The 11,522-nt window shown below is 37.4% G+C and overlaps 1 protein-coding gene across 1 annotated transcript in view; it reads left to right on the top strand.

Annotated features, from left to right (window-relative positions):
- LOC104280084 (serine/threonine-protein phosphatase 2A 56 kDa regulatory subunit epsilon isoform-like) overlaps positions 1 to 9,563 on the top strand; it is a 39,103-nt gene extending 29,540 nt beyond the window's left edge. The window contains exons 5-12 of the mRNA XM_009877625.1: positions 580 to 672; positions 5,170 to 5,300; positions 5,385 to 5,444; positions 6,070 to 6,178; positions 7,146 to 7,199; positions 7,307 to 7,357; positions 8,191 to 8,310; positions 9,415 to 9,563. Of these exons, the coding sequence (XP_009875927.1) occupies positions 580 to 672; positions 5,170 to 5,300; positions 5,385 to 5,444; positions 6,070 to 6,178; positions 7,146 to 7,199; positions 7,307 to 7,357; positions 8,191 to 8,310; positions 9,415 to 9,546 (750 nt within the window). The 3' untranslated portion in view covers positions 9,547 to 9,563. The remainder of the gene's footprint in view (positions 1 to 579; positions 673 to 5,169; positions 5,301 to 5,384; positions 5,445 to 6,069; positions 6,179 to 7,145; positions 7,200 to 7,306; positions 7,358 to 8,190; positions 8,311 to 9,414) is intronic.
- Positions 9,564 to 11,522: the final 1,959 nt, after the last annotated feature.

The following is an 11,522-nucleotide window of genomic DNA, read 5'->3' as shown; positions in this document are numbered from 1 at the left end:
CCTGCTGAATAAGTTTAGGCAGAGATGCAATTGCATACAAGTAAGCAGGTTTTCTCCAGCCCTGAGGCTAATCTTTTACACTAAGTTAGAAACTTCTGAGTAAATTCTGGTTTGTGGTGTTCTGTGTTTCAAGTTGTAGTACAGCGCTACCCTAAGCAATTTCTAAATTAATTAAAAAATTTCCAACTGTTTCTCCAACCCTTTCAGAGTTGTAACGTCTGTATTTGATGCGACTTCAGCAGTTCATGGGGCAAAGCATAATTGTGCTTTCTAATTATGCTAGGAAACTTTACAAGATGATAACAAGCATTACAAGATTGCAGTGCCTGTTCTTCATCAGATGTCTTTGACTGGAGTTAAATAAGCAAAATTAACTTAAAAATCACATGTAATTAATTCTACCTCTAAGGTCGCACTTTGGTAAAGGAGAAAAATATTTTTCATTTTTTTAGCCCTTTGTTTTGTGGAAAAATAAGTATTTTGTTTTCTGTGAGTAAGAATTTAGGGAAATACTTAACAATATGAAGAGTTACCAAGTCATAAAGTAAACCATGATATATTTTTTTCTTTATTTTGCAGCTTGTATATGAGTTTTTCATTCGATTTTTGGAAAGCCAAGAATTTCAGCCCAGCATTGCCAAAAAATACATAGATCAGAAATTTGTATTGCAGGTAAGCCCGTCAGTTTCCTTTAAAGCTTCATTTAACATTTGAAAAAAGTTCTTTAAAAAGATTTTGTTTACAATTTGAAAGTGTAACTTTATTTGCAAGAGGAAGAGGCAAAACAACCATACGCAATGAATTCTTTCAGTCTACAGAGGTAGGGGAAATATATGTGTGTTTATATATCAGTCCCTGTCGCTATAGATCTATAAAATAGTTGATTTGGCTCAGTTTTTGATACCTTAATCAAAATATTTGACTTGCTGGTTATAAGAGGGAACTGAAAGAGTAACTCTTGAAAAACAAAGCGTTTACTATCAAGTAATCTAAAAATGCTGCTATCTAAAGAGACTACTTAAATGCCATTTTTAACGTGTCTTAATATTGTTAGAATACATCTCTTGGAAGGGGAGAACATTCCTCTCTCCTGCTTCTGCTGGAGCGCTGTCAGCAGGGGCAGACATTCATTAACAAACCTCTTCCCAGCGCCGTACTGGAAGCAGCGATGCTGTAGTGGTCGGAGAGGAAGTAAATCAAAAAGCCATATAAAGTTGAAGCTCTATTAAAAGTGTGGAAGAAGAAATAGCATCAATAATGAGCAACACAGGCGAGGAGCGGGGAGCTTTATTTTTGTAGTCTGCCTGCCTTCCTTATGGCTAAATGGAAGAGATGGCCTCTGGCAGGCGGTCAGCTGGTGGCGAGGTGGTTTGCCTGTATTTCATCTTTCTTCTCCTTGTGTGCGAGCTCAGGTTTCCTGTGTGCATCCTTAGTTCACTTGAAACTACAGCAGTTGGTGATCTCTGCTGGGGAGTTTGTGTCAGGGCCTTGGCAGACACCAGCACAGAGATGACTGAAGGAAGGTGTTTTTGGGGATGAGCCAGGAGACTCCACAGATAGGACTTTTGTCTTCAGCTTTCAGGAATAAGCCTGTCTTGTTGCTTTTGTTCTTGTGGTGAATTTTTGTATAACCATAAAGTCATGCTTTCTGTTTCATGCTGTCTATAGCTTGCTTTCGAAATGAGGGAAATTTAGAAAGATTCCTACTTAGATAGAAAAGGGAATTTCCTTGTGGACTGAGATTTGAACAAGAGCCAAACTAGAAGTGGCAGGAGATACTTGAGCATTTCTGAAGACCTGTCTTCCACCTCTTTGTCACAGAACTTTTAGTTTTCCCTGTAGTGCTTAGGCAATAAAAGTAGTGCTTTTATTGTCCTTGTGTGTTATTTGTATGAAGAATACCTGAAAACCTTAGCAAAGACAATGGTTTCTACTCTTTAATTCAAAGAAAAGACTTCAGTTTCCTTCTCTAAAGCACAAAAATTTCTTCACTCTGCAAAAACAATGGGATATACGTATGTTTTTATTTTATTCATCTTCTGAATACAAGAGTATTTCTCATCTCAATCAAACCTCTATGGAGGAGTTTCCTTTTTCTGTTCATCCAAATACTGATTTGAACAAGGGAGAGCACCAGTCTGGTCCTCCAGTACCTGATGGAGATGTATGAATATGCAGGGAGGGTAATCACTCTTGACGGGTTTTTCCAGACTGATTTGATTTTCTGTAGATGTAGCAGGATTGTGCTAGAAGGAATATTTGTGTTCTACTTCAAAATCTAGAGAAAATAATTGCTAAATGCTCCTGTTATGTGCTGCTGAACTTGATCATGACTGGCAGTATCCCACTCATGCCCTTTCAAGGTGTTCACACTTGTTACAATTTGGCACAAGAAACTGGGTCTAAAACAAGGATTTTGTTTTATTTTTTATTTTTTTCAGCCTGTAAGTCTTTATTAAGTCTACTAAATGTGAAATAAGTAAATATGAGATTTTAAGGCCTACGTATCTGAAAATGTGTGTAACTACAATTAGAAATCAAAAGAATTCTGAGAATTCCTAAGTTCTTGTCACATGGTTGGGCAGTGAGTTTTTATATATTGCAGTGCAGTGTGTCCATTTAAATTGCACATTTTTCTATAAAAAGTTCTGTTGAGCTGTATTTATCCATGCAAGTAGATACATCTTGGTGTGTGTAAGTATTTGTGCTTAACCTCTAGGAATTGAGCTGTCTTTCCACTTCTTGCCGCATCTGCTCTGTGCCCAGAGTAACTCGTGAGAATCGGTGACTAAGATGACTTACACAGGAAACCGCTTTGAGACCTAAAAACATGAAGCATGTTTGGTGCTCCATGACACTGAGAATACAAGTGTGACAGTCTTTAAAATCAGCCTTATCTTTAACTTAATAATTTATTTTTATTTGAACAACTTTAATGAAGTGGATTTTGTCAGTAAGAAGGCCTATAGGAAAAAACGATGCAGATTTATTTTTTTATAATGGACATTTTTCAAGCTTTTTCTTTGCTTGTGTTTGCTTTTGTTTTTTGAATGTAGATGTGTTTCAGACTTTGAGCTCTATGTTTTGATAAAATGCTGTACTTAACAGTGTAACTTTTCATTTCTAAAGCCTGCTTATATACAGTCTGAAATGGTTGGCAGTGGTTGCTAAGAGACATACTATTCAAATATATCCACAAGTGTCTGTGTTATGGAGGTTATTTTGGAAAATTTATTTCCCTTTTTTATGTATGTTTCGTGTCAGAATAATGACATAAATTATGGAAGTCTTGCAGCTTATCCGTAAAAATAAGGCTTTATTGTTGAAACTTGATAACAAATTGGACATATCAAAATAATTGTGGGTTTTGTTTTTTGGTTTTTTTTAAAGGAGAGACTGAGTCTTAGTTCAGCAATATTTCCACAGCATAAGAAAACTGGAAATATAAATATTTTGCTCCTAAAAGCACTCCAATAAGAAAACTAAAACCAGAAGTGTTTCTAACTGTTTGCTGTCTTTGGGTGAAATTTGCTATTTGGGGAAGGGTGAGGTGACTATTTATTTATTTAACGGCAGAACTAATTGAACAAAGCCATGTGTTTATAACCTCTGGAGGGCAGCTGGCAGCCCTCATCCTTTCCTCATGAAATTCCCACCACAAATACTTACTGCAAGGAAAGACGATGGGATCCCATTACAAGCTACAGAAACATCTGAAACAATGAAGAATATGTAGATCAGCCCCAAAAGTGGATGTTAGAAAGCAAGATCCCATACAACCTGCAATTACACTTTTCTGTCTTTTTCCTTCTTCACCTCCTCGAAGTTGTGTAGCAGCTTGGCAGAGATCAGGTAGCATACATAACGCTGACATATCTACTCGTAATACGGGTTCATAATTTATCTACTTGTGAATCCAAGGTAATTTTGTTTTCTACGATTTCTGTAATAATTTTCTGACAGCGTCCTCGACATTTGTAAGGCCTTTTAGACAAACTGTCTTTGTTTCTCTTGCAAGACAGGTACTAGTTGATGATTACTTTCTTCTTCCTGGAAGGCAGATACTGGTTGCTTATGACAGCTGCTTTAAACTTCCCTATTTTCTGGGGGTTTGTGGGGGCTGTTTGGGTTTTTCTTTTTTTTTTTTTTCTTTCTTCTGGTTGGATGGTTTTGTTCTTAAAGTTACTTTCCAGTTTACTCCAAATGTCCAGCAGATTAGCCAATGTTGTGATGTCCAAAAAGATGAAGAAGAAGGGGTAAGGGGAGGCTCACGCTTTCATCATAGAGAACTGAAAGGGAATACAACAAACATCTGTGGGTAATATTATTGCCTTTGAGTCCTAGAGGCAGCTTGGGGTGTCAGTGTTTTGGGATATATTCTGTATGAGACAAGACATTGGATGGTGTTTTCTTCTGTCTGAGCACCACATAATCATTTCATTGATTTAAAATCCAGTTTAGGAGTTACTTGGTAAAGGTCAGTTTCGTGGTGTTGGTTAGTTTTGTTGTTGTGGTGGTGTGGGTTTTTTTGGGTTTGGTTTTAACTGGATATTGAAGCTACTGTTTCATTCAGCTTGGAGAATTAATTCCCTGTGAACCTTTGATTTTTCTCGATCGAGGGAGATCTGGTAACAGCAGAACCTGTACTGGTGTAGACTTCGCTCTTGAGCTGTTCCAGCGTGTGAAGGCCATGCAGTCACTGGGAAGGCTTTACGGGCTCACATTGCGAATTCCAAGCAATTAGAAAAATGTAACCTTGACGCGTTGCAGGAACAAAATATTAAAGCAAATGAGGGTGTTTTAGTTCCGCAGAGTGGATGGGAAGAGGCAAGCCGTCTTATTTTGTAGATATGACAGTATCTAAGAATTTTATTTATTTTAAGAAGAAGAAGGGCAGCATTTTTGAGCCATTTAATCAAAAGTTTATTATTTATTTGAAGATTCCCAAGGTTTGGTTATGTCATTAGTGGAAATCAATAAGGTAAGTTTCCTTATGTTGTACTGAGGTTACAACAGATTTTTTAACACTGTATTTCTACCGCTTGGATAACCTGGGTTTCACGTTCTTACAGTGTATCTGCTTTCATGAATTTAACTTTTGTATCAAAGTCTGTATGTCATACTTGTCAAGTGTCTGCTCCTTCATTTCTCTTTTTTCTTTAAACTCAGCTGTTGGAGCTGTTTGACAGTGAAGACCCTCGAGAACGAGACTACCTAAAAACAGTCTTGCACAGAATTTATGGCAAGTTTTTGGGTCTTAGAGCATTTATCCGAAAACAGATTAATAATATTTTTCTACGGTAAGTTGTGGAAGAAGGTATTTTTGACTTATTAACATTTTAGGAAAATGATATATTACTTATATTTAACTTCTCTACTTTTAGATTTGTTTATGAAACTGAACACTTCAATGGCGTAGCTGAACTGTTGGAAATTTTAGGAAGGTAAATGAGTCTTCATTTGTTGTCTATCTCAAACTTCCCTTCTGGACACGTCAGAATGGTATTGGATTCAGAAGAACTATTTGCTATAAGCCCAGATTCTGAAAACAGACGTGCGCACGTGCTCATCTTTAAGCCCATGTGCAGCTCTCTTGTCACACCGTTGCCAAGAGCACGTAACTGGATGCAAGTTACAGCCAAAAGTGTTGAATTGATTTTGCGTGTGTGCGTCTGTTAAATTTTGTGTGCTTCATCCTTTCATGCTGCAGAACATTGATTTTTTCGAGCACACTAACTGTGAATATTTTGAGTAAATCTGATTCTGGTAATATAATTACTCAAGAACGCCTTTCTTACATAGGCAAAGTCTTATCTGTTTAGCAACAATATTTGTGCAGCTGTTTATATGATTATTCCCAAGACAAAGCTGAATTCCTACTTAGACTTGTATTGTCCTGCTAATACAAAGCAGAGCAAAAGCCAGCACCTGTTTACAAATGGCACAAGTCTGCTATTTGTAAACAGGTGCTGTCTGCTAAATTATTTTAATCTCGAAAGTACTTGTTCAAACCTCAAGAATGCTTTCTGTGATGATAAAACTAACAAGTATTTATCTTCTAATTTCTAGCATTATCAATGGCTTTGCTTTACCTCTTAAGGCGGAGCATAAACAATTTCTGGTGAAGGTGTTGATCCCTTTACATACTGTCAGGAGTTTATCACTCTTCCATGCACAGGTAGAAATTTTAAAAATATTTTCTACTTAGCTAGAATGGTATTTTTTTTTTAAATGTTCCTCTGGAAATTTAATTTTGTGAAATATAAAAGCGTGGAGAGCAAGTTTTGAAATGTGGAAAAATGCAATAGAATTTGAAATTAATTTAATGTGCTTTGTATGATAAATGTCTTGCTTCTCTTCTGGTTAAATAATGAAAAGTGTAACATACATCTGTAATACTTTGGAGATTTTGTTTAGTAGTTAAACTCTCTCTTTAGGTTTTCTCCTTTGCTATTTTCCCATTCTCTAAAGTTTTCACTTTCCCATTCCCTCTCCCAAGAGGATGTTTGGATTTCCTTAGTCTTGTGCTGTCAAAGCTCTTCTCCACCCTGGCAACTTTCTGAACATTAATACCCACATTTCTCCACAATCTTTTAACGTTCTCCTGCACAGATTTCTTAGAACTGCACTTATGCTCTCATATATATTTCATCACATAATTTTTCAGCTGATAAGTGATACCTGTTGCCTTTCTCTCTGATTTTCAGATAGTGCAGTCTTTCTTATGCTAATAAAGCTTTGCTTTCTAGGCATGTTATTCCAGGTTTTAGCTGCGTCGACTCAACTTGCTAAAGATGTCATGATTTTTGCCAATGTGGACAATAAAAAAAATGCAGTTTCAGAGTAACAGAAGCTTCAAAACATTGATTGTATGACTATTCAGATTTCCAAGTTGATCTGATTTTTATGGTATATTCTACTTTGCCACCTTAATTTTTTTATGTGTTTTTTTCTGTTGTTTCTTACGAACTCTGCCTGGATTTACACGCTGCAAACTACATGTCTCAGTTTAAAATCAGATGCATTTTGAGAAAACTGTGTAGCATCTTGCCTTGAGTCTCTTTTTTAAAAAAAAGAAAGTTTCTTTGTGATTTCTTTCTAGAAGTGGTCTAACTTGACTTTCTTAAATCTTTACCACTTCATAGCTGGCATATTGCATAGTACAGTTCCTGGAGAAAGACCCCTCACTCACAGAACCGGTAAATATATCTTTCATACTTTCTTCTTTGTTTTTTTTCCCCATCATAAGTGGCTTACCCTGTTGAGAGAAAAGCGAAAATTCTAACTGATTTTCCTTCTAATTTAGGTCATCAGAGGTTTAATGAAATTCTGGCCAAAAACCTGCAGTCAGAAAGAGGTAAGTGATATGCTAGTATTAACAAAACCTAGGAGTTATTTTGTTCTTCAATTTAATAGGTAAGGAATCTTTACATATTCCAGGTACGTAGCACATGCTTTGGTGGATCTTGGTATTAATTCTTGTAGGCGATTTTCCATACCTGAATTCTTGGTTTTTGGTTGCTTTTGAGTATGAAGAGAAGACTTTGGTGACGTGGTTTCTATTCACAAAATATTCACTGATTCTTCTATGGAGAAGAAAAGAGAGAATAAACGTAGATGAGAGTAGATTGGAAAACTTTAGGAATTGTTTGTAAGTGAGGATAGTATTTTTCCAGGGAGGCTGAAAGATATTTTTGTTTTATTGTCTGACGTTTACCTACAAAATATGTAAAAGATGCAGTTAGACCTTCACATTTTTATTTCAAATTTTTGATGCGAATCTGAGTTTTCCTAATGAGATTTTGTGACACAGCAAAATTATTATTTTGAATATTGCTTCCAAAAATGAGGTAAAATTAAAAGACTCTCCTTAGTTAACGAAGTTTAAACCTCTGCCAGATTCTTTTGTATGAAACAAGGTTTTCAGCGTGGACATACTGGTGCAGTTCTGAATGTTGTTGTAAAGGGCTGGTTTAAGTACAGCATTTGCACGCACTCATCCTCCTTTTAAGAGACTGAAGTCAGAAGCTGCTAAAGGCAGGAGTGATCACATGTTTTTGAGAGAGCATCTTGCTGAGCTAGTGAAGCATCCATGTCTCTGTGAAGTGATAGACTTTGAGGATCACCAGTGTTTCTCTGATCGAGATTTTTCAGAGATTGTGTATTCAATGCTTCCTTCTTTGTCCTTAGGTCATGTTCCTAGGAGAGCTGGAGGAAATCTTGGATGTAATTGAACCGTCACAATTTGTCAAAATCCAGGAACCTTTGTTTAAACAAATTGCCAAGTGTGTCTCTAGCCCTCATTTTCAGGTCAGTGGTAGAGGATGTTGTGTTTATAGGAATGTATAGTCTCGGTGTCAATGTAACACACACCCACCCACCCCCAAATGTAAGTATTATGGTATGTTACGTGGTTTTATGTAGTTGTCTTCTGGATTTCTGGGGAAGGGGGTTGCAGTGGAAGTTTAGTTCTAAGCTCCATGAATAACGTGTTAGGTTTGTCTGAGGTTGTAGCACAGAACTTGCTGTTCTAAGCCATGTGAGGCCTGAAACTCTATCCAAATCAACTTTGAGCCCTTCTTACTATAGGTATCGGGTACTTACCATATGGCCTTCCGACTGACAGAGCGTCTGAGGATGTATTTGCTCCCTCTTAGTGCACTGTTCCGCATCATTCTTCTTTTCCTACTTCCTTCTGTAAGGAGATGTCTGGTTAGGGGTGACAGAACCTGTAGCCTGTTTTCTTCACATTGCAGAATGGAGGAAGGGGAATGAATAGGATTTAAATTCATATGTGAAGAAGAGATAGGGTTCATGGTCTGTAGTGTCTCCATATTAAGCTAGGTGACTATCCCGGCACAGAGGCAGATGTGGCTGTTTTTGGCTCTCTCTTGGACTGCATTTGTTTTGAGCATAATTTAGATCAGGGTTTTTCCCTCCTACCCCAATCTCCTCCCCAAGGTGATTCTTGTTATTGGTACCTTCCCCACACTTAAGATCTCTCCTCCCATATTGAGCCCAGCTACTGGGACTTCCTCCGGGGTCCCAGCCCTGCTCTCTTCTTTCCAACTGCAGTTGTAGGAGTGAGGGAGAGAGGCGATGGGAGGTCTGTCTGCTCTGCCTTTCCCACTGCAGCTGCAGCATTAATGCAGTGTCTGCACCTGGTCTTCAGCGAGTAACATCAGATTGCTCGGGGGAAAGAGCGAGTGGATGCTGTGGGATCTGAATTATAGGATAAAAACTTAATTCCTTTAATTCATGTTATGCTACTGATTAAATTGGAGTTTTAATTCCAAAGTTAATGATTCTTGTTAATTCGTCCGTGTGAAATTTCTCTGTTTTTTTTTTCTTCAGCAAATTACAAAATTACAGCTTTCCAAAGTCCTGTTAATATTTTCTCTCTTTGACTCAAAGGTGGCCGAAAGAGCGCTGTATTATTGGAATAACGAATACATTATGAGTTTGATAGAGGAGAATTCAAATGTTATACTTCCCATCATGTTTTCCAGTCTTTATAGGATTTCTAAAGAACACTGGAATCCGTAAGTTTTTGCCATTACACTTTATTTTGTCATTTGACAGACCACTGATGAACCTAGGGAGTGTCTGCTGAGGAACACCTGAATGGGAGAGATCCAAATTCAAAGCTGGCATGCGCACGTGCAACTCTGTTAATACCAGTAGAAATTAGCCTATACTTGAGCGTTTATCAAAATGTGTTTGATTATCTGGTGTGTGTACAAAAATCAGTAGCTTACAGGATAAAAATAGACCTTCTCACAAGCTGGAAAAAAAAGAAATTAGATGTTATATTGTTAGTGAAGAAAAAAGCGTTGCTCATCAACTGTTTTCTTCTACACAGTTTTTTATAATCTGGTTAACATCTTAAACCTGATCATTAATTGTCTAAAAGAATATCACTTGGCATTAATAAAGCTCTGTGGCTGTGTCATGGTGCTGGTACCTCTGGTACTGGCATTTTTCTGAACATCTGTGAAGCATATAGACATCAGTATATTCTTAGACTGTGTTTTTTCTAAATTAATTGAAATACAGCTGTTCTTGATTACACACAGTAGTAGAGCAGTTGCTTTGTATCGATATCCCATTAATTCGGCATTTTTATTTTTAAACTGAATGACCCCGTAGAAAGTGTTTTAAGGAAAAGTACTGTTACAGTTAGATGCTATGTATGCTGTACTTAGAAAAAACCTTTTCCCTGTGAGGGTGACAGAGCCCTGGCACAGGCTGCCCAGGGAGGTTATGGAGTCTCCTTCTCTGGAGACATTCAAAACCCACCTGGACGCGTTCCTGTGTGACCTGCTCTGGTGATCCTGCTCTGTCAGGGGGGCTGGACTGGATGATCTCTAGAGGTCCCTTCCAACCCTGAAAATTCTGTGATTCTGTGATACTTCAGTGGAAAGTATTTTCTAAATCAAGATGGTTACTGTTTAGGAAACCCAGTATTTTTATTGAGTTGTGCTACATTCGGGTCCCAGTTGCTTTGAGACCTTACTGTAAAACATTTGTAAAATATTGTGTCTTTTCAGACATCAGTCTTTTTATTCTACACCTAGACAAACCTTCAAGTTTATGTGCTTATATGACGGATCTAATGCTATCAGAAAGCTTTTGTAGCAAACGCTGGTCACAACAAGACACTTTCAATGGCCTAGAACTGCATTAACTGTCTCCAACCTGCTCATGCTGCTGGCCAGCCTTTTGTACTGTGCACTGAGACACTTATAATGGGAATATTCCAGTATGACAGTTTGCAGAGTTTTCATATTCACAGGAATTTTGTACTTTTGACACACAGCCAGGATAAGATACGTGTAAAATAAAGAAGGTATTTAAAGAATTTTTTTATATTTGTAAGAGCATTTTTAAATGTAGGCAACAAAAATGAAATATCTGAATGGCAGGCAGGGGTGCGTGAGAAATGGCACGTGGTTTGTCTGTGCAGTAGGTTGGCACCTGCAACGTTGATTCCCTGCTCCTGGCTGGAGAGCACTTTCTTAAGCAGCAGCATGTCTGAATATGAGAAATGCAGTGGTGAATCAGGAGCGGGGGTCTCTGGATTGATTCTCTCTTCCAAATTATTTGAAACTTATTAAAATTTGCTTCTTTCACTTCTCTCTTTTCAGTTACTTTGTTTCTTTACCTGCAGCTCTCTACTTGATGAGACTATTAGCAGACCTACATTACTTAGAAAATTCTGCTGTATTTTACGTTGCATATTCAGTCAGACAGTATAAAAGAGTAAATTGATTGTACCTTTTTTGAACCTTTGTGGGACAGAATGCCTTTGAAGCCTTTTGGAAATTACTCTTATTACTATACATAATTCTTCCTGTATGAACAGATCATGCTTGTCATGTTTCATGCAACTGAGCAACTCAAATTCAAATAAGCAGTGGTGTATGGCTTTTGGATAAGGTCAGGAACAGCAATTATCAAAGCAGGCAGAGGTTATAGAAAGAGATACTATATATGCATTATATATATATTTAATTTTTATT

The sequence above is a fragment of the Apaloderma vittatum genome, unplaced genomic scaffold, assembly GCF_000703405.1.
Source record: "Apaloderma vittatum isolate BGI_N311 unplaced genomic scaffold, ASM70340v1 scaffold9841, whole genome shotgun sequence".
NCBI classification, from domain to species: Eukaryota; Metazoa; Chordata; class Aves; order Trogoniformes; family Trogonidae; genus Apaloderma; species Apaloderma vittatum.
This window is presented reverse-complemented; position numbering and strand designations above follow the sequence as displayed.